Genomic DNA, 20680 nt, shown 5'->3' on the forward strand with positions numbered 1-20680 from the left:
CAAAGGAATTTTGGCAATATATGCTTAAAATTCAGCTCAATGTTTTTCCTTCATTTCCAAAAATCATCCTTTTCTGGAAACGGGTTCATTAAAATATTTTTGAACCTTTTCAGTAATTGTCTGAGCTCAGTTTGCTGGTTATTTCTTAAATGCTAGTATTTTGACTCTCTCAGACCGTTCCCTATCATCCTTTGCTGGAGCCACAATGAGCGGAAATGACGATTTCCTTTGAAATAGACATACTGTTTCTTCTTTTTCTAAAATCAAGATATCAGCAGAATTTTAACAAAACTCCTGCTGTAACAATGTTATTGCACCATTGGCTCTTACTGTGCTTTAAATGATTTGTAGAATGAATAAGGGCCAATTAGCAGTGCCTGCAAAAGACGAGGAAGAGGACCGTGGTTCGCGCTCGTGATAGCTCCGATTCGGATTGCTGAGCGCTTGGCCTGTGTTCGTTCTTTTAATAAACGCGTACTACCAATTTGTCCTTTTAAATTATTCAAGTAGTATTATTCACATCGGTACTGTACGACTAGGAACTTCAATATTTGCACATGCCTAATCTTTTGTTTATTTCCATTTTACATAAGTTTGCCCAGGGTGTGCAGGTTTGCAAGCGAGTACGAAAATTTTGATTTCGCCTTTGCGTGCGAGAGAGCACTTGCTCAAATATTTTGAGGCTAGATATGGAGGTATCCTAATGCAAACATTTACTGGCACCAATATTGTGCTAATTTTGTCGCATTCACAAGCGTGCTTTTGGGCGACATTGGTTAAATGTGAAAACATTGAATGTTGTAGCTGGAAATAATCTAGAAACAAAAATAAATTGCTTGTGTAGGTCCAGTTGACCGCTCATACGTAACCCGTTTTTGTAGGGGTGGTTTTTGGAGAAAGCAACTGGAGGAAATTCTAAACCCTCTTTCATCTTGCAGCTTCTTCCCCCCTGACGAATGAGCATTTGTGTGGCAGCTCTGCGGTTCAATAACTAATGAGCACAAATTTATGCATAAGAAGATATCGAATTCTCTGTTACTAAACTTTCAATCAGAAATTGCGCAGCCCGAATTCCTCGGAAGATAAGGCTTGAGTTCCGGGTAACGCGAATATTTTTCTTTGCGGTACCTCGTAACAAGCACGATTTCAATGCGAGACGTGTTGGCTTTGTGAACGCCACAAATTATAATAGGCGATGTGGTTAGGAGTGGCGAGTGCGAGTGTTTTGTCGCACACACACACACGGGTGGGAATCTGGCAACTCTGGGGCTCGTAGTTCGCGCGGTTCGTCGGTGCAGCGCGCACGTGGGTGGAAAAAAGTTTTCGCAGCTCTTTCCGAAAGTAGTTTTGGTTTCCGGAATTAATTCGTCCCGAAGATGAGCACAAAGCGCAAGGCGGGTGCCGAAAAACACGGCAGGAGAAAGAAGACTCACACCAACACCTGGTAAGTCAACAGGAGCTGTCGGAAGCGAGTTCGACTGCTAGCGAGTCGTACTCTGTTGCACGTTATTCGGTTTGCTTGACGATGATCCTCAGGGCGGATCAAGAAGCCACATCTTTCGCGGACCTTTTACCTTGCGCGGGCTCTCTAAACCGCGGGGTTTCACCTTAATCTCGTTTGTTGCGCGTCATACGACTGCGGTGTTTTGGCGACCGCATAAATACGCTGCCACCGCAATCGCCGGCGCAGTACGCATCACGACAGGCATGTGAGACGCCTGTCACTGCGTACACACACGTTCGCTATGGCGTTTTTCCTATTTCTGTGTCTCGTCGTCGCTGTGAAAGTGTACAAGAAAGTCTCGCCCAACGGTAAGCTCACCGTCTACATCGGCAAGCGGGACTTTGCGCAGCGGGGTGACGCCTGCGATCCTGTTGAAGGCGTCGTCATGGTGGACAGCGACTACCTCAAGGGTCGTAAAGTCTACGGCCAAGTGATCACCACTTTCCGCTATGGCCGAGAAGAGGACGAGATGATGGGACTGCACTTCTACCGACAGTTGTTTCTCGCCCACGACCAGATAGTGCCCGAGCGCCAGCAGGTCACTCAAGTGTCCGATCTCCAACAGCGCTTGCTTCGAAAACTGGGCACCAGCGCGTACTCGTTCTGTTTCAGCCTCCCGGCGAATGCGCCCATGTCCGTCACGCTCCAGCCTGGCCCCAGCGACCGCGGTAAACCGCTGGGTGTGGAGTACGAACTGCGTGTGTACGTCGCTGACGACGACCAGCAAAAACCTCACCGTCGCAGCACCGTCAGCATGGCCATCCGCAAGGTGCAATACGCGCCTCTGACGATGAGCGAGCGGCAGCCGACAACCGTCGTCTGTAAGGGCTTCACGCTCAGTCCCGGAAAAGTGGAACTCGAGGTCGTCCTCGACAAGGAGATCTACTTCCACGACGACAAGATAAACGCTCACGTGTCCGTCTCCAATTACTCCAAGAAAAACGTCCGAAACATCAAGGTCCTGGTGCTGCAAAATACCGAGGTGACGCTGGTGCACGGTCATTACTCGAAGGTGGTGGCTTCGGTTGACTGCAGCGAAAACTGCCCGATTCTTCCCGGCGCTGCTTTCTCCAAAGTGTTCCACCTTCTGCCGTTGGCGTCGGAGAACCGAGACCGGAGAGGCATTGCGTTGGACGGTCTGCTAAAGGAGACCGATGCCTGCCTGGCTTCCTCCACGCTGAACCACGAGGATGCGATCGGCATTATAATTTCCTATGTTCTCAGAGTGCAGCTTTATCTGGGACCTATGTCCGGAGACCTGATTGCCGACGTTCCTTTCAAGCTTGCAAAGGCCGAGCCCGAAGAGGTCTATCCAAAACTCCAGGAGAAGAGAATCGTTGACCGATCAAAGTTAAAGAAGCAGCTGACCAGGGAAATGAGCACGAATCTTGTGTTTGAGGACTTTCAGTGGCACAGGCAAATCAGTGAAGATGGAGAATAGCTGTGAAATTTGTTCTTTTAATAGCTTACCTTTTGCTGCTTTTGTTCACTGCATCTTTTATCAATCGGTTTCTTCATTTAGTTGCATGTCAACAATTGGAACATTCTGGCACTTATTATTGGTAGTACATGTTTGTATGTATGACTTCATGTTAATAAAGGATAACCTTATTTGCTCGACCTTTCTGCTTCATGTGTCTGATCATTCTATTAACAAGCAATTAAGTTAATGAAGTCGCTGATGTGTGACATGCTAATAGTGGGCTCATCGCTAACATAAAAGGTATGACAGCAGAAAATGTGCTCCACAAGGTAAGGCGACTACTGACAGAGCTTGGGAGCTGTTGCGAAGAATTTAATAGAAAAAACAGTGGCCAAGCTACCTCCTTGCAGGCTATAATTGGGCACATGTACTGGTTTACTTGCAGGACATGCATTTCTCTACTGTACTGATTAAATGTTCATTTCCTTGTATCTGTATAATATTGTCGCAGTACAACGCGAACAAAGCACAAGTACGCCTTGAGGCAGCAAAAGCAGCGTGTTCTCAACGGCTGATTCACAAGATCTTCTTCGTTCTCGCGTCAAGCCAGAGGCCCACTACCTGGTGTCCGCTAAATCCCCCCATCATCGTTTTTGTCCACATGTAGACACGGGTCATTTGCCTCCCTCTCAAAGAGCATCGACCCGATGCGAAGTCAATAATGCAGTTTTTGTTAAAATATAAGTCTCACGCAATCACTCGCTCACGTAAGGCTTCATGCGCACTACGTGAACGAGTTCAGGATGGTGCTGGCGACGATTGGTACTACACGAATTGTCGGGAACAACTTCGTAAGTGACGTCACTTAGTTGTCGCAGCACTCGGTATGGCCCAAAGTATCTTCTTAAGAGCTTTTCTGATAGTCCTCGTTTCCGTACGGGTGTCCAAATCCATACTTTGTCGCCAGTTTGATAGACAACTGCTCTGCGGTGAGCATTGTAGCGGCCTGCATCGTACTCTTGCTGCTGGCGGATCCGTAATCGTGCCAGTTGTCTAGCTTCTTCCGCGCGTTCCGTAAACGTGTTGGCGTCTGGGTCGATGTCGTCACTTTCGTGCAGCAGCATCGCATCTAACATAGTTCGTACTTGTCGTCCATGAACGAGGCTGAAAGGGGTCATGCGGGTCGTTTCTTGCTTGGCCGTGTTGTACGCAAACGTTATGTATAGTAAGATTTCGTCCCAATTTTTGTGTTCTATGTCTACGTACATCGAAAGCATGTCTTCAATGGTTTTGTTTAGACGCTCCGTCAGCCCGTTTGTTTGTGGGTGGTAGGCAGTAGTCTTGCGATGCGTTGTTCCACTCAGCATCAGGACGTGATCTAAAAGAGCTGCCGTAAATGCGGTTCCTCTGTCTGTGATTACGACGGTTGGTGCACCATGCCTCAGTACAATATTTTCGATGAAAAACCTGGCCACCTCCGCTGCTGTACCTCTCTGAATAGCTTTTGTCTCGGCATAACGGGTCAGATAATCCGTCGCGACGATAACCCAGCGGTTTCCTGCAGTGGACATAAAAAGTGGGCCCAAAATGTCCATGCCTATCTGGTAGAATGGAGCTGTTGGGACCTGCACGGGTTGCAGTAGGCCAGCTGGTTTAGTCGGTGGTGACTTGCGTCGCTGGCAGTCGAGACAGGTACGAACGTGGTGCTTCACGGCTGTGGTTAGTCTCGGCCAGTAATACCTTTGCTGTACTCTGGCCAACGTTCTCATGTAACCCAAATGGCCAGAGGTCACCTCGTTGTGGCATGCTTTGAGTATTTCGGTACGAAGGGCTGCTGGTATGACGAGCAGATAGGCGGATCCTGTCGATGAAAAGTTTCTTTTGTAAAGTACTCCGCCCCGTAAACAAAACGATGACAATACTCTTGCGAAAACTCTCGGCGCCTTCTGAGATCTGCCTTCCAAGTAGTTAATTAAGCCAAGCAACTCAGTGTCGTCACGTTGTTGCTGCGCAATGGCGGTCGTGTCAAGGACACCGAGAAATGCCGTTTCCTCCTCCTCGGGTAGAGTTGCCGACTCAATAGGTGAACGGGACAGACAGTCAGCGTCCATATGTCGCTTGCCTGACTTGTGCACGACCGTCATGTCAAACTCTTGTAGTTTTAGGCTCCAACGCGCTAATCGGCCGGTGGGATCTTTTAGATTAGTTAACCAGCAAAGGGAGTGATGGTCACTCATAACTTTGAAGTGTCGGCCATACAAGTACGGGCGAAATTTTATTACTGCCCATACTACGGCGAGACATTCTTTCTCTGTTGTTGAATAGTTAGCCTCTGCGCGTGTTAGCGTTCGGCTTGCGTAGGCGATCACTCTTTCTGTGTCCTCTTGCCGTTGCACAAGCACAGCCCCAAGACCTACATTGCTAGCGTCTGTGTGAAGCATCGTCGGGGCTTCTTCGTCGAAGTGGGCGAGCACAGGGGGCGTTTGGAGACGTTGACGCAGGTCATTAAAGGCAGCCTCCTGTTCTTCTTTCCACTCAAAGGCAACATCATCTCTTGTGAGACGAGTTAGTGGCGACGCGATGCGGGCGAAGTCTGCGATAAACCGGCGATAATAGGCACAAAGGCCTAGGAAGCGTCTGACAGCCTTCTTATTGGAGGGTACTGGGAACTGTGCGACGGCGGCAATTTTTCCAGGATCGGGCCGGACGCCTGCGTTGCTGACGACGTGACCGAGAAACTGAAGTTCGTGAAAACAGAAATGGCACTTTTCTGGTTTCAATGTTAGGCCCGCGAACCGTATGGCACGTAAAACAACTTCCAGCCTTTTGAGATGCTCGTCAAAAGTGGTCGAAAACACTATAACGTCGTCCAGATAGACTAGGCACGTCTTCCACTTCAATCCCGAAAGTACCGTGTCCATAAGCCTTTGAAAAGTTGCGGGCGCGGAGCACAAACCGAAAGGCAAGACTTTAAATTCGTATAAACCATCTGGGGTCACAAAAGCGGTTTTCTCTCGGTCTCTTGGGTCTACCTCGATCTGCCAGTAACCACTCCTCAAGTCCATGGAAGAAAAGTAGCGAGCGTGCCGAAGTCTGTCAAGGGAGTCATCAATACGTGGGAGCGGGTACACATCTTTCTTGGTCACCCGATTCAGCTTCCTGTAGTCCACGCAAAAACGCAGGGTGCCGTCCTTTTTCTTTACTAGCACTACAGGCGATGCCCAGGGGCTCTGTGACGGTTGAATGACGTCATCTTCAAGCATTTTCGCGACTTGTTGTTGTATGGCTTCGCGTTCCTTTGAAGCTACACGATAAGGGTTCTGGTGGATAGGTCTCACCGTGTCCTCGGTGATTATTCGGTGCTTTGTCAAAGGTGTTCGACCAACTCGTGATGTCGTTGAAAAGCAGTCGCGGAATTCGGCTAGCAGCTGAAGAAGTCTCTGTCGCTCGTCCTTTGACAGAGTGGTGCCAACATCGTGAATGGGGTCTGGTTCTGGATTAGGCTCTTCGTCCAATACCGACAAACATAAACTGCCTCGCATTTCTACAATATTGTCGTACGAAGCGATAGCTGTGCCCTTCGGAAGGTGCCGGCGCTCAGCACTAAAGTTCGTCAGAAGTAAATTCGTGCGTCCACGAGTGAGACGGACGATACCTCGTGCGACCAAAATGCCATGACTAAATAGTAGCGAGCCAATTTGGTCAGCAATGCCTTCGCCATCAAACGCTTCGTCGCCTTGTACTGAAACAAGAGTGCATGACCGGGGCGGGACGACCACATCATCATCAATTATACGTAAAGTGTTGCGTATTGCGTCTGAACAGTCAACTAAACCAGAGCTGTTGCGGAATGTAATTGAACGGTCCGGGATGTTGATGACGGCACCATATTCTCTTAAGAAGTCCATCCCTATGATCAAGTCCTTGCAACACGAGGTGAGGATGACGAATGTCGCCACGAAAGCAGAGCCACCGATGTCGAGTCTTGCTGTACACCTTCCGACAGGCATCAACAGCTGGCCGCCTGCTGTCCTCAGGTGAGGTCCCGTCCACGTAGTCTTCACTTTTTTTAGGCGTACGGCAAGGTTTTCACTTATGATAGAAAAGTCGGCGCCGGTGTCAACTAAGGCTGTTACTTTCTGTCCGTCTACCGAAACGGTAAGATCTGTGGTCACAGTTTCGTCGGTGTTACAACTTCTCGGCTTTACGGCGTCCTGTGGTACAAGTAACGGGGGCTTTTTTTCGTCGCCTTGACGGCCTGCAACCTCACCCCCGGAGGTCGCTGCCTTCAGTTTCCCCGGCGTGGACTTGGTGACCTCCTCCCACTGACGTCGGCTGTAGTTCGGTGGCGCGACGAAGGCGAATATGCCGGAGACGGAGAGCGTGGTCGACGTCCCAAACCTGGCTGGTAATCGGGCACACTGTCGTCATTATTGGCACGGCGGTTGTCAAAATGGGACTGAGACAAGGGGAGTCCTTGAGAATGAGTGTCCCGGCGTGGTGCGTAGCCGTCGTTGGCGCGTCGATCGTCAGACCATTGCCGAAGAGGTCGAAACATATCTACGCGGTGCCAGCAATGGCGGGAAATGTGGCCCACACCTCCGCAGGTAAAACAAAGCGGGCGCCTATCTACAGTGCGCCAGGCGTCTGTTTTACGAAGCTGTGGACGCCGCAACGGCTCGTAATGTGGCAAATTGGGAGACGGCTCTTGGTACGGCGGCATTTCGTACGGCGGTACGACGGCAGGTCGTCGCGGTGTCTGTTCTTGTGGCGACCAAGGAACGGCTGCCGATGGCTGGCGGTACGACGGCGCAACGGGCGGCGGGCGGCGAAGCGCGGCTGCGTAGCTCATAGGTCGCTGATCGTCAGTAGGATCAGCTGTTGAAAACGCTTGGCGTATTTCTTCGCGGACGACTTCAGCGACAGACGCCGTGGGTGGTTCCGTGACCAGATTCCGGAACTTCAGCAGCTCTTCGCGAACAATCTCTCTTATCAAATCGCGCAACGAGCTTTGATTTTCAGATGCCGTAGCGGCGACTTGCATGTGGGCGCTGCTGGACAAGCGATCGTATTGTCGGCATCGTAGGTGAAGCGCCCGTTCGATAGCCGTAGCTTCTTTGATGAAGTCTGACACGGTGGTTGGCGGGTTCCGCAAAAGTCCAGCGAACAATTGCTCTTTAACGCCGCGCATGAGGTAGCGCAACTTTTTGTCGTCGGTCATGTGCGGGTCAGCTTTACGGAAGAGACGGGTCATGTCCTCAGCGAACATTGCGACCGTTTCATTGGGTTTCTGAACCCGTAGCTCGAGTAAATGCTGCGCACGTTCGCGCCGGTCGGCATCGGCAAATGTGTCAATCATTCTTCTTTTAAAGTCGCTCCATGATGACAAACTGCCTTCTCTGTTCTCGTACCAAGTTTTAGCGCTGTCGTCGAGATAAAAATAGGCGCGTGAAAGCCTTTGTTCAAGGGACCACTGGTTGGTGTTAGCGACACGTTCATAGTGATCAAGCCATTCTTCAACGTCTTCATGTGCTCCACCACCAAAGCGATCAGGCACCAGCGGTGAAAAAAAGGTTACCTGAGATGGGGTTGGCAAACTACTGTCTCGTAGTAACTGTTGTGGATTGGCGGTGGCCATTGGTAGATCTGAGCGGTGATTTGTAGAGTGTTCCTGTGACAGAGTGAACTCTGGAAGGAGGCCTCGCAAGCGACGACTGAAGCGATGCACGGGAGTGTCGACAAGTGCTTCTGGGCTGGATGAACGGCTCCCCGTGGGAGTGTGGAGCATCAGGCGGGGTCGCGGGCCAGCACCTCCACCAGTGTCGCAGTACAACGCGAACAAAGCACAAGTACGCCTTGAGGCAGCAAAAGCAGCGTGTTCTCAACGGCTGATTCACAAGATCTTCTTCGTTCTCGCGTCAAGCCAGAGGCCCACTACCTGGTGTCCGCTAAATCCCCCCATCATCGTTTTTGTCCACATGTAGACACGGGTCAATATCTTTAATAAATGCAGGATGATGTATTGGAACATCTGGAGCTGTTGAAGGAAAGTTCTCAAAAAATTCTGAAGCAGGGCTTGTGGATGCTTCTGATGGGATAATATCTACATAGATAGAAGTTTTATAATGAATAATATGGTGCATATGCCGTGTGTACACGCCTATGTGGCATAGTCTCTAGGATGTACAGTGTCAATTTTTATGAAAGGGAACATGCGAACGCGTGGCTCGCACACTCCAGCGGATGCTTGTAGAGCATTCAAGCGGTAGCGATAGCAACCACAGTCTGTATTGCAGTCATCTAGTAGCGAGCTAAACAAGCAGTCATTGGTGATATGAAACCGGCGGCAAGGCAGTAACTGCCTCCCCTTAAACGCGATTACGTAAGAGGCCGGGCGTAATCATTTCGCCGGTTCAATATCACCAACAATCGGTTGCTTTGCTCGCCACTAGATGACAGGAATAGAGGCTATGGTTGCTATCGCTCCTGCTTGAATGTGCTACAAGCAACCGTTGAAACGTGCAGGCCACGCGTTCGCGTGTTCTCTTTCATAAAAATTGACAATGTACATTCGGCGTCAAATGAAACACGAATGGCAAAGCATGTGCCTTGAGCATTACAGAAGATGTAGTATGTGACTTCCAGTCATCACCACGAACAGGTTTGCTTTGCACATTCAGTCTCGTAGCACTGCACGATTCCCTTACAGTATGATATTTTTGCTTTTATTCTAGTTCGGATGTTCAGAAGGAAGGAGCTAAATATAAAATAGAAGTGAAACTACAAAAGCACTTCACATGCCTGCACCAGCCCTTATCATCACCACATCAGAACTAGAACGCAAGCAATAATAATATTGCATTAGAAAGGGATGGTGCAGTACTGCCGAACCGGATGTGCGCACTTGTCAGTGCTCATGGCAGGACAGAGTGCACTATACCATTGCTAATGCTTGGGTCATGTGCTCTGCTGTTCAAGTTTAATTTGATGCGGATAGCAATGCCAGTCATGAGGGTGTGATTTTGGCCATTGGCCACATCCCAAAGGGGTTGATGCAAAACACCTGTGTCTTTGGATTTAGGTTCATGTTGAAAAATACCAGCCAGTTAGAAGTTAGATTCCGAGTTCTTATCGGGGTTTTAACTTATAAAGCCCCCATATTTTAGCGGGCTGTGTTATATAACATCATCGGTTGGTGCAAACCTACAATGATTGAAGGAATACAGACATTTTCTCTCCCACTTACTGCTTCTAATATGCTTGCAAACGCTATTTGCTCATGCTCATTTAGGTTCGACCACGTTCTTCTGCTCAACATTTTTTGAAGTTCACCTGTCTTATGTTGCCTTGTTTAATATCAACCACTTGAAGATTTCTTTCAATACGTTCGAGCTTTCATTTTACAAAACCTAATTTAATGGATATATTATTTAATCAGCATGATCCAATTCTCGAAATATTTGTCATCAGGTTGAATGTACTTAGAAATACAATCGTGAAGGTAAGGGGATTCACTTCTGATTTAAACAAAAAAGAATGTGGAAAAATGTGTACAAGTGCTGCAGGAAGAGCTACGTGTGCATAGTAGTAAAAAAAAAAATTGGATGGCACTGACGTTTCCATAAAATTAATGTAGAAGTGTTAGAAGATGATGACAGCGGTTGCAAAAGAAGGGCGGAAATGCTGATCCACTTGAAGATTTTTCTCTCACGTGATGATGATTTGAGCAGTTCCAGTTTTGAAAACAATGCGTGAACATTACTCATTTTAGCCATTTAGGGGGATATTTTATTTATTTATTTCAGCACCAACAGTGCCGTTAGTGTCCTGACCCATGAATACGAGACACCGCCTCAACTTCTGGAGTTTCTGCTGGCACCATTGTCACTAGAGGTTTTCATGTCGAAGCACTGGGAGCAAGAGCCCTTTGTTTCACAGAATCGTCCCAGCCAGGCAAAATATTGGTCACCGCTTTTTGGCAAGGACCGTTTCTTTGATTTGCTGAAAGAGAAACAAATCTACTTTGCGAAGGATGTCGCTGTGTGCAAGTACGAAGATGGGAAGAGGACAAACTTTGAGAGGCATGGTCGAGTTACAGAAGCTAAGATGAAGAAGTTGTTTGAAGGCGACAAAGCCACCTTGCAAATCCACCAGCCACAACGATGGGTGGTAAAATGCTTATCTTTCTAACTTGCCTTGTCTGTTGCTTCATTTCATTTGTGCCACACATAATTTAGTAAACCTATTTACAGAAAAGCTTGACTTATGGCTTTAGGCTTCAAATTGAAAATGACACATAACAGTGAAATAGCTATCATCTCACCAAATGCCTTTTACGTGGTTTTAGTTGGTTATCGTAACGATCAATACTAACGTTTTGCTATTTACTCCTGGGCTAGTCGACAAGTTAATTGCTGCCTGTCAGCTTTTTTTTTTATTGTTTGAATGCCAGGACATTTTACATGAAGCAGCAGTACAAACATGGTATTTATGAATGTGTAAAGATGCTATCAGGTGACCTTGTAATAGAGGCCCAATCCTGTTGATCCAAATCTTGTTGCTATAGAGACGTAATCTGGAGCAGTGTACAAACAGACAATACATGAAAAATGAAATAGGAAAGTGTTGCCATTTCCTTTCTAGTCCTATTTTCTTTCTCGGCTATCGTGAGCTTGTGCACTACCCAAGGGTGGATAACTTTCTATGCACACGCTTAACAGTATACTAAAGCCCTAGTATCCCCTTTCAGGGCTTACACTGTAGTTCAGTGGTGCCTTGTTGCACTATGAAAGCTACAGGCTGCTGTAACAAATCAGGATAACAAGCGCAACCTTGAATCTATGTATTTGCTTTTTTTGGTGTCTGTTCTGCCTACGCACACTGGGCAACTATCATTCTAGATTGGATGACTTGGCCGTTTCCATGTGTTCTGGGGGTTGCCGTTGCTGGCTATGTGCCAGGTGGCCAGTTCCACTAATACTAAGCGGTTTTAGACTACTTTTGTTGAGTTGCATGTAAAGCTTTCCAGTTGCTTGTTGTGGTTTTTTCAGCAAATAGTTATTTCAGTGATCATCACATTCACCAAAAGCAGGTCTGTCAATAACCTTGTGTAGTTGAGTATTGAAGTAAAACATACGGTGGAGGAATCAACAGATGACACTAATCATCATGGACTGACAAAGGTGCACTCAACTGAATGGAGACTACACAGGATACAATGTTACAAGTAAATATGGGCTTACTCACTGCTTAGTTCTACAGGCATGTGCAGGGTTTCCCTCCAAGGGGTGGGGGGGAGGGGGGCAAAGGCTTGTCACAGTGTGCTCCTCCCTTTTATGTCAATTTATGGGGCTTATTTTGTGCCCCCATCCCCCCGAGTCACTGTTCCCCCTCCTTATTATACAAATTTTTAAGGTTGACTTTTGCGCCCTCCCTTAAGTTACCAGCGGGGGGGGGGGGGTGCCCACTCTTTCCCCCTTGTGCACACACCTATGATTAGTTCATAGCTACTGATATTTTTGCCATGAAAAATAACTACAGGGATTTTTTAAATCACCCTTCATATGTGAGTGACATGTCTTTATTATGTTTAAAAATATCTTTAGTAATGGAAATATTAATTGAATTTACCCTTCTTTAAAGCTTCCCTGCAAAAGCAGTGCCTCTTTTTCGGGCTTGTTATCTTCGTAGCATCTGGCAACTCTACTGCATGCTAACTTTTAAGTAAAAATTGTGTCCTAAAGTTTCCTGAAATGTTGTGTGACTGCACTTATTTTTAATGCTATTGGTTACTGAAATAAATGGAAAATGGTTGTTGTATTAGAATGAACAGATGCCTGTTTTATTTGGATAAAAATGTAAAATTACGTAAATCACCACAACTTTGAGGCTCGAAAGACTTTATTAAGTTTGTGCTTATGGTATTGTATCTCATTGCTCATTAGTCTGGCAACCCACCGCCCTTGCGCATTTTATATCTTGAGGCGTCAGAGTTCATGCCTCCAGTCTTCATGGCTTTGCCTTTGCTGCAAGTAACTTCTAAATCTTGATACATACAAGTGGTACAAGGACTCAGCGTTTTGCTTAACTACCTGTCTACCAGTGACAAACATATAGCACAACTTCTGAAGGTATGGTGGAGTGACGTATAACTGCTAAAACCCAGATTATTCTACCTACAAGTACCCTGTGCTTATCCAAATACTGGTGACTAGTCGAGCCTTTGTTTTAATTTGTACTTGCTGAAGATGAAGCAAGCATTCATGAAAATTTATAAAAGTTCAATGGGAAATTTTTCTCCTAATTTCTTTTGCAGCTTTTTTACTATAGTAAGTTTGTTTTGTTGATCATGTGACATCGGTCTGGAGAAATAGGTGCTGTTTACTTTCCCCCCTTTTCACCTCTGAAATTTCTTAATGGTGGAACTTAAGTGTGCTACATCTTTCTACAGGACGGCTTCTGGGAAGTGCTAGAGAAACTGGAGTGCTTCTTTGGCTGTCTTGTCGGCTGTAATGTCTACATCACTCCTCCATCTGCACAAGGTTTGGCTCCTCATTATGATGATGTTGAGGCAAGTTTTAGTTGGCCCTCCTTTAGGAGTCATAGTTACATTCATGCAAAATTCTGAAAGATCTGTCCGAAAAATTGTTTTGAAGATGTGAAATCAGTACTTCTTTTAGGCACACCAAAGTATTGAAACACATGAGACATTGGTTGTACTTAACATTGAACATTAGTTCACAATTAATAAACAAGGGGTACATTCATTCATTTATGCAAAATTCTGAAAGATCTGTCTGAAAAATTGTCTTGAAAATCTTAAATCAGTACTTCCTTTAGGCACACCAAAGTATTGAAACACATGAGACATTGTTTCTACTTAACATTGAACATTGATTCACAACTAACAAACAAGGGGCACAAAAGTATGGATCATGCCCTTAACATAGCATGTACTTGTGAATTCGCTGTTGTACATTAAGAACTTGTACAAAATGAAAAATGGGTGTTTGTATGTTCTTTCACTTCACAATGTTCTATAACGTAGTTCTTAATTAGTTCTAAATTGAGTGGTAATATTGGCTTCCATATTTTAATTTGATAATTCGAGAATATATCTAGAGTTTCTTAAATTTCCTAAAACCACTGTAAATGCAGACTTGCTTTTATAATGCATTTTGTTTTGAAAGTGGGACTGATAAAAGATCAATGAACTGGGTCCTAAATCAAATATTGGAGTAGACAATATTATATCTTTTTCTGGTTATTTCCAACCTAAATTGCATCTTTGGTTTCAGTAAGGTTGTTTGAAAACTGAAAAATATTCTTTGTTGATTCAGGGAATGTAAATTAACAAGAAAAAAAAAGAGCTTTGGTGTCATTGTGCTTTTGGGGAGGAAGAGAGGGAGAGCAAAAAATTTTATTTTACTCTTGGAAAATAACACAAGCTGGCTTCTCTCGCCTTGCCCACACTGGGGGGTGGGTGGGGGGTGAGCTACTAGTATTTTAAAAATGAGGCTTTGTTTCACCATGTAAATTTTACTGTTCATTGAAACATGCTGTTGCCATCCTATAATCTTAGAATATGCATATATAATACCTTCTTTAATGACATTTTCTGTAGGTATTTATTGTTCAATTGGAAGGTGAGAAATGCTGGAAGCTTTACAAGCCACCTATAGAATTGCCTCGCACCTACAGCAAGGATTTCAATGCAGATGAAATTGGCCAGCCAACTCATGAGTTTACGCTCAAGGTTAGTAGGCTGCTTTTTTCCTTTTTTATTCCTTTTTCTCTCCTCTCTCACACATAATTACATGATAGCCGTTCAAATAATGCTCTTGCCATTCTACTATGTAAGCCTGTTAATGCTGTGTAACTAAGTCATGTAAACAGTATTGAAGTTCGAAGTTTCCCTTGGGTAAATATGAGCCTTTAAGTGCGAAACGAGGTAGTAACGAATAATATGTAATATTGAATAATTTGGAAGCAGATAGTTGTAATTGTGTAATTTGCATAGAATGTTAATAAAAAGGCCTATTTTTCACTTATTTTAAAAATATTTTCCCCCTCCTTTGCTTTGCAAAATATATACGGATCTGCTCATGAAGCCATTAAGTATTGTTATTCAGAGAAATAACCAGTTGTAGTGTAGGTTATATGCAAAAAAATGTATTAGGTTTTACAGGATGCCACTATTGGTACATATAGCCCACCCTTAAACACACACAACAAATAAACAAAGTAGTCACAGAGAATAGGTATGCTTTTTGTTAAGAAGGCCTCATGCCCCGATGCTGTGAACACTCCTTCTAAGGCTGGTCTTTTACAACAAGAAAAAAATAATGCAACTTCTTAGTGAGTCAAATACTTTAACCAGATATAAAGATTTGTGTGATCTTTTTTACTTGCACTGTGGGGTAAATAACTTTAATTGGGTTATGGTTTTATTTTTCGGATCAGAGGCAAAAAAAACATTTCATGCTTAAATTTCACGATTTGAACTCATCTTCGATTTTGTTAATATTGTTACAAGAGTATTTTAAGCTGAAGAAGCTAGAGAGACAGTGGGAAAGACGACGTGATTTTGGGATGCTGGGCACGCTCTCTCTTGCCATCTCCGCTTACGCTTGGCGTCATTGAAATATATCGCAACTATCGCCTCATTTCCCTATGTGCTTTTCCATAACAATATTCTCTTTTTTTCTGCACCTAATGTACAGCTGTGGCAGTAGTAGTGCCTGCAACCTTACCTTTTTTTTTCAAAGCCAGGAGACTTGCTGTACATGCCACGGGGGACCATCCACCAGGCTTTGACACCAGAGTCTTCAGGCACTCACTCCACACATGTCACCATAAGCACCTACCAGAACCAGTGAGTAACTTTCAGTTTCACTTAGTTCACAGAGACATGTGCATGATCGATACAATTCAGTGATGACACTTAAGAATCGTATGCCTGTGCATCAGGTTGCTTACGGAACACCAAAGAGGTGCACTAATGAACCACTATTGTCAGTAAGAAGAAAAAATCATTCTTGCATCTCTTCTAGCTTACCAGAACTCTGCCTATTGTGCTTTAGTGCTAAAATTCCCAAAAGTAACATTTCTTATAGCACCTCTTTATGCTGACATTGCCAAACTGTGCATTGGTGTGTACAGTTCCTTTTATCTATTCATGTAAAATGCTGTCCTGTTTCGGTTACTTGTAAGTTGCAGTTCTTTCCTTTTATTCTCAGAGGTTTCATTTCATTTTTTTTTTACAGCACAATGGGTGATTGTCTTAAGAGTCTAGCACCAGATCTAATTGATGCTGCTCAGGACTCCTGCCTACAACTTAGAAGAGGTCTTCCCATGCAATTTCTTCCGCATTCGAGACTAACCAAGGTAATAAAACAACCGCATTCCTATCCACTCTTTTCACTTTCTCATTCTCAAAAACAGGAAAGTTTACGATGTTTATCATGTATGCTAGCACTGGCTGCCAGAACATTAATAAGAAATTACGAAGGCCTTGTCAAAGAAAGTAACTTTTTGGGATGGTGTTCCACAGTCAATTAGTGTCAATTGTACTCACTTGCCTTTTCTTTAACATGCTTAAGACTAATTGTAATCACTGCATGTTGACATTCTGTCCACATTGTTGAATTTTTTTTAGCAAAAAATAAAGCAAAGGCTTGCACGACAACACATGACTACAGATAAGGGTGACATGTGCATTTCACTGAAGATTTTCTTGAGAGGATTGCAGTGTTCACTGTGAGAAACTTGCTCTGGCAGTGAGCAAGTCAAGTCAGAGTCAGGTGGGATGTCGAAGTCTGTTTTTATTGACTACTTAGCGAGTTGTTGAAACATGCTGTTACAATTGTTATGTCCACAATATATTTAATTAAGTCAGGGTCATGTCATAACTAGATCATTCTAAACTTCTTGTTTAAGGCCGACGTGGAGGCTGCCCTCGAGGCCGTTTTGAAGCACGTCAAAAACATTGACGGTCCAATGCCTGTAGCTGAAGATCTTGTTCATGACTTCATGCGTACACGGCTGCCTCCTTTTGGTGTGGACCGTCAGGCCATCTCAGAGGCGACACCAGATGGAGAGGCACCGGGGCTGAACGATCGCATCAGGTTTCGTTACCCAAGCCACGTGACTTACACAGTGGAGGGTGACCTGAGTGAAGGTGACGATGCTGCCAGTGAGTCTTCATACTCACTTGCTGAGCAACCACAACAGCAGAATCATGGTAAGGCAGGGATATTAGTGTTTTGATCTCATTCAGTTCTTTTTCTTTTTTTGTGTGTGTGTGTGTGTCTGTGCTTATCAACATTTAAGTTGTCTCATTTTGTCCAACAGCCAAGAAAATGGTGCTGCTTCTTACATCAGTGTTTAACAACAGGGAAAAGCACATGGTTTCTGCGAGTGAAGAAGATGAAGAGGAGGGGGAGGTAAGTTGGCCATTCTATTTTGAAAGGGCTGTTTTAAGCAGTCTTATAGACCCAAGCGAATTTGCACGTAGTATGTCAAATAAGCAAGCGTTATCTTTGGATTGAAGCAGCTGTGATGCTGTCATCTATTTATTGTAATCAATTCTACTGCACCCACCATTTGAATTAGGTTACCTGTTCTTGGACAAATATTACAGTAGACTCTCAGTAAAGGGAAATTTTTAAAATGGAACTGCTGCTGAAATGGAACAAGTGCTTCTGACAAGATTGGTTTCATACTTGCATTCTGCTACCTTGTTCATCTTTCATTAAATGGAACTCCTTTTCAATGTAACACATCTTCCTGGTCCCATCAGGTTCCATTTAATGAGAGTCTACCGTATTTATAATGCAGGCCAGGGAGCAAAATGATGTATACCTACCTTTAAAAGCCATTCAAGCAGCTGTTTCTTGTGAGCTAGGTCATTGAATATACTTCTCTTTTATTAAAACCTGGATGTATATTTGTAAAGATGGTTTTAGCAGATTGTTGGATGGACTAAACGTCGAATCAGTCAAATACTTTTTCCACTAATACGAATTCAATAGAACTTGCTGCTGGGCTAGTTCGAGCAAGGAAAAGATTGTTGTCCGCAAACTAGAACAAGGACACAGAAGGCATAGACGAGCCAATTTTTTTTTGTAATCATTTTATATTGATATATTTATATATAGTGTGTTGATTATAATGATTGTGCTTGTCCATGTCTGTGTCCTTGTTCTAGTTTGCACACAATCATCTTTTTCTTAATCCAATATGAGCATGTATATATTCATAATAAATATTGTGTGTCCATCTGCTGATACGAAAGACTCGAATTTAGTCCTGGTTGCAGTAACAGCGTTTACATGGAGGCAAAAAGGCTAGAAGCCTTTCTGCTTTGCGATGGCAGTGCACATTAAAAAACCCATCTCGTCAAAATTATTCTCGACCCCTCACTATGAAGTGCCTTAAAATTATATATTGATTTCAGCAGGTAAAACATTGCAAAGTATGCTACAAGTAATATTGTATGTGACAAAGGTATCTGTGTTTGATGTGATTTTGTCGTAAGGAGGTACGCTGTGTACGCTTATTACTTACAGTGCAGCAATATTTACAATGCAGAAATATTGAATAAATTTTGTTTTCTTTCTTTTATATTGGGGTTACTTTTTGCAGCCAGCAGAAAGCTTCAGAAGAGTATGAAGGATAACCTTTCATAAACACTCAGATCATTTTCACAAACACTCAGCATGTGGGGGATAATATACCAACAGCCAAGACAAGTATTGTACAGAGGTGTTTTTAGTGCATTTGTGTGGAGCCCTTCTCAAAGAAACCCCACAACACTTGTCCAAGTAATCATACAATGGTTTCATTCAAAAACATATCGAATCACAAATTGGCTGCCACAAAAATTCTAAGAACCTATTAAATACGAGTGGAGATACAAAGATTTATTGCATACTTCGTGTGCTTTCTCTTTCCTTTCGTACCAGTGGGGGTGCTGAAAGCTACACTGGAAGCGTGATTGCATAGGTTTAAGAAGACTCATCCTTTTGTTAGCACGCATCATGACCATAAGCACTTTCTTTTCTGAATTTTTCTTTAGACGCCTCGCTTACTTTCAGTGTGATCGCGAGCACGCGAGCATGTGGTAGCATCTTGTGGCAGCTGCAGTCACTATGCAGTTCATTATCTTTAAATGAGTCATGGTAGTGGGATTTGGTTTTATTGAACTGTCATTTGGGTTTATGATGCCATTTTTTGAGAAAAGAGGGAACAATTTCCAGCTTACTCTGAGAATGAATGTCAAATTCCAGGCCGCGTGCTGCACTATATTGTTCGGCTTGCGTGTTTTCAAGATTCTCGAGTGTTCATCGGCAGCGTTTTCTGACCATGCCGAAGAAGTGTTGCGGGCCCCTTTAAATTATATTGCATGGACAGCTTGTATGCTCTTTTTTTTCTAAAGGTATAATGCTTTTGTATTGAAAAGTTTTCCACTAAGGAGTTGAAGTTACTGACTGCATAAGCAAGAATTTTGCATACTCTTGAGCACTTATGATTAAGGCATAATAGATATCAAATATAAAGATGATTGTTGTCACATGTATTGTACTTGGGTAACAGTGGTGCCTTTGATGTTTTCATTTCTACCATGTTCATTTGTCAGCTCTGCCATCAAATGTAGTATGACAAATTTGCGACAAATTTGCTGTGGCTTTGGTTCGACAGCCTGTTTAATCTAGATAGATGAATCCCTATTTCAAACCTGCAAAAGGTGTCGGCAAGAGAGCAGCAGTAGGGCTATTGAGAGTTCACCTTTTGTCCCACAATTGCAAGTGAAAAAAAAATTGGAAAAACAGAATAGCCTGCCTTAATGATTGCTAAGATTTGTGTTTCTTTGGTGTAATATTTAATTCTTTGTGCAGGACCTCGAGATAGCCAAGTTTCCTCTGCACTTTCTAGATGCTATTAAAAAATTGTGTGGCAGTGACGATTTCATACACTGTAAGGACCTCAGCTTACCGTCTGATGAAGACAAGCTTCTGCTGCTTACAACCTTGTGGTCTCTACATTTGTTGGATGTTCAGGTGTTTGCAAAGTAGAATAATAAAGCTTTTAGTCATGTTACAAATTGCACATATGCATTACCAACCTCATTTTCATTACTAGTTGTGGTTGTGAGTCACCAATACTATGCAGTCTAGTGAAATGTGCTGTTTCTAACATTAGCTGCATTGTTCCTTGTAGTGTACATTGCATCATTGGGAAATATAAAGTGCTAAATTAAACCTAAAACATCGCAGATTATACCTCATTTCCTGCACTTGATATTGCATACATTAGTAAAACTACATAAACAATCAATTTTCTCTTTATTTTATACAGTAGTGCCAGCTTAGAGGAGTTTATTCAATTAATGATTTCTTAGCAAGAACTAAATTTGTGTCTACAACCCACAAATTTAACTGCGTATGAGTGATTCTGGCCGCTCAACCTTGGGCTGCACTCTAATGCTAGTGGAAGGGGACGCCATTCTTTAGGATAGCTTTTCAAAGAGTATTGCTGATTGCAAAATACTGGGAAATTAAGGGCTGTACAGCAATCATAATCCAACAAAGAATGAAAGGTAGAACATTGAAAGGCCTTTCACTACGCCCCATCATGACCATATATACTTGTGTATTAATGGCTGCAACCAGAACTTAGAGAATTTCCCCAAGAGTATATATAAAATTTACTTGTGTATATGCCACACACTTAATTTTTTAGAAAGTTAGCAG

At 43.9% G+C, this 20680-nt stretch overlaps 2 protein-coding genes across 3 annotated transcripts; both read left to right on the forward strand.

Moving 5' to 3' along the window:
- Nucleotides 1-1241: 1241 nt before the first annotated feature.
- On the forward strand, nt 1242-20031 carry LOC119174961 (ribosomal oxygenase 2). 2 transcript variants are annotated; one of them, XM_037426108.2, is made up of 9 exons: nt 1242-1444; nt 10733-11096; nt 13378-13497; nt 14551-14682; nt 15695-15801; nt 16193-16313; nt 16866-17169; nt 17280-17371; nt 19826-20031. In XM_037426108.2, exons 1-9 carry the CDS (start codon nt 1377-1379, stop codon nt 20000-20002), a joined length of 1485 nt encoding a protein of 494 aa, XP_037282005.2. In that variant the 5' UTR covers nt 1242-1376; the 3' UTR covers nt 20003-20031. The 2 variants fall into 2 exon arrangements, with proteins under 2 accessions (XP_037282005.2, XP_075751015.1); XM_075894900.1 differs by lacking the exons at nt 1242-1444; nt 10733-11096 and adding an exon at nt 11108-12153.
- Nucleotides 1467-3125, forward strand: Arr2 (arrestin 2). The gene has a single exon (XM_037426110.2). The coding sequence runs from the start codon at nt 1746-1748 to the stop codon at nt 2943-2945; it is 1200 nt and encodes a 399-aa protein (XP_037282007.2). The 5' UTR covers nt 1467-1745; the 3' UTR covers nt 2946-3125.
- Nucleotides 20032-20680: the final 649 nt, after the last annotated feature.

Source organism: Rhipicephalus microplus, chromosome 5, assembly GCF_043290135.1.
Source record: "Rhipicephalus microplus isolate Deutch F79 chromosome 5, USDA_Rmic, whole genome shotgun sequence".
NCBI lineage: Eukaryota > Metazoa > Arthropoda > Arachnida > Ixodida > Ixodidae > Rhipicephalus > Rhipicephalus microplus.

Coding starts and splice junctions, on each gene's coding strand:
- LOC119174961 (XM_037426108.2), top strand. CDS start 1,377: ATGAGCACAAAGCGCAAGGCGGGTGCCGAAAAACACGGCAGGAGAAAG. Junction 15,802..16,192: donor ATAAGCACCTACCAGAACCA/GTGAGTAACTTT, acceptor TTTTTTTTACAG/CACAATGGGTGATTGTCTTA. Junction 17,372..19,825: donor AAGATGAAGAGGAGGGGGAG/GTAAGTTGGCCA, acceptor TTCTTTGTGCAG/GACCTCGAGATAGCCAAGTT.
- Arr2 (XM_037426110.2), top strand. CDS start 1,746: ATGGCGTTTTTCCTATTTCTGTGTCTCGTCGTCGCTGTGAAAGTGTAC.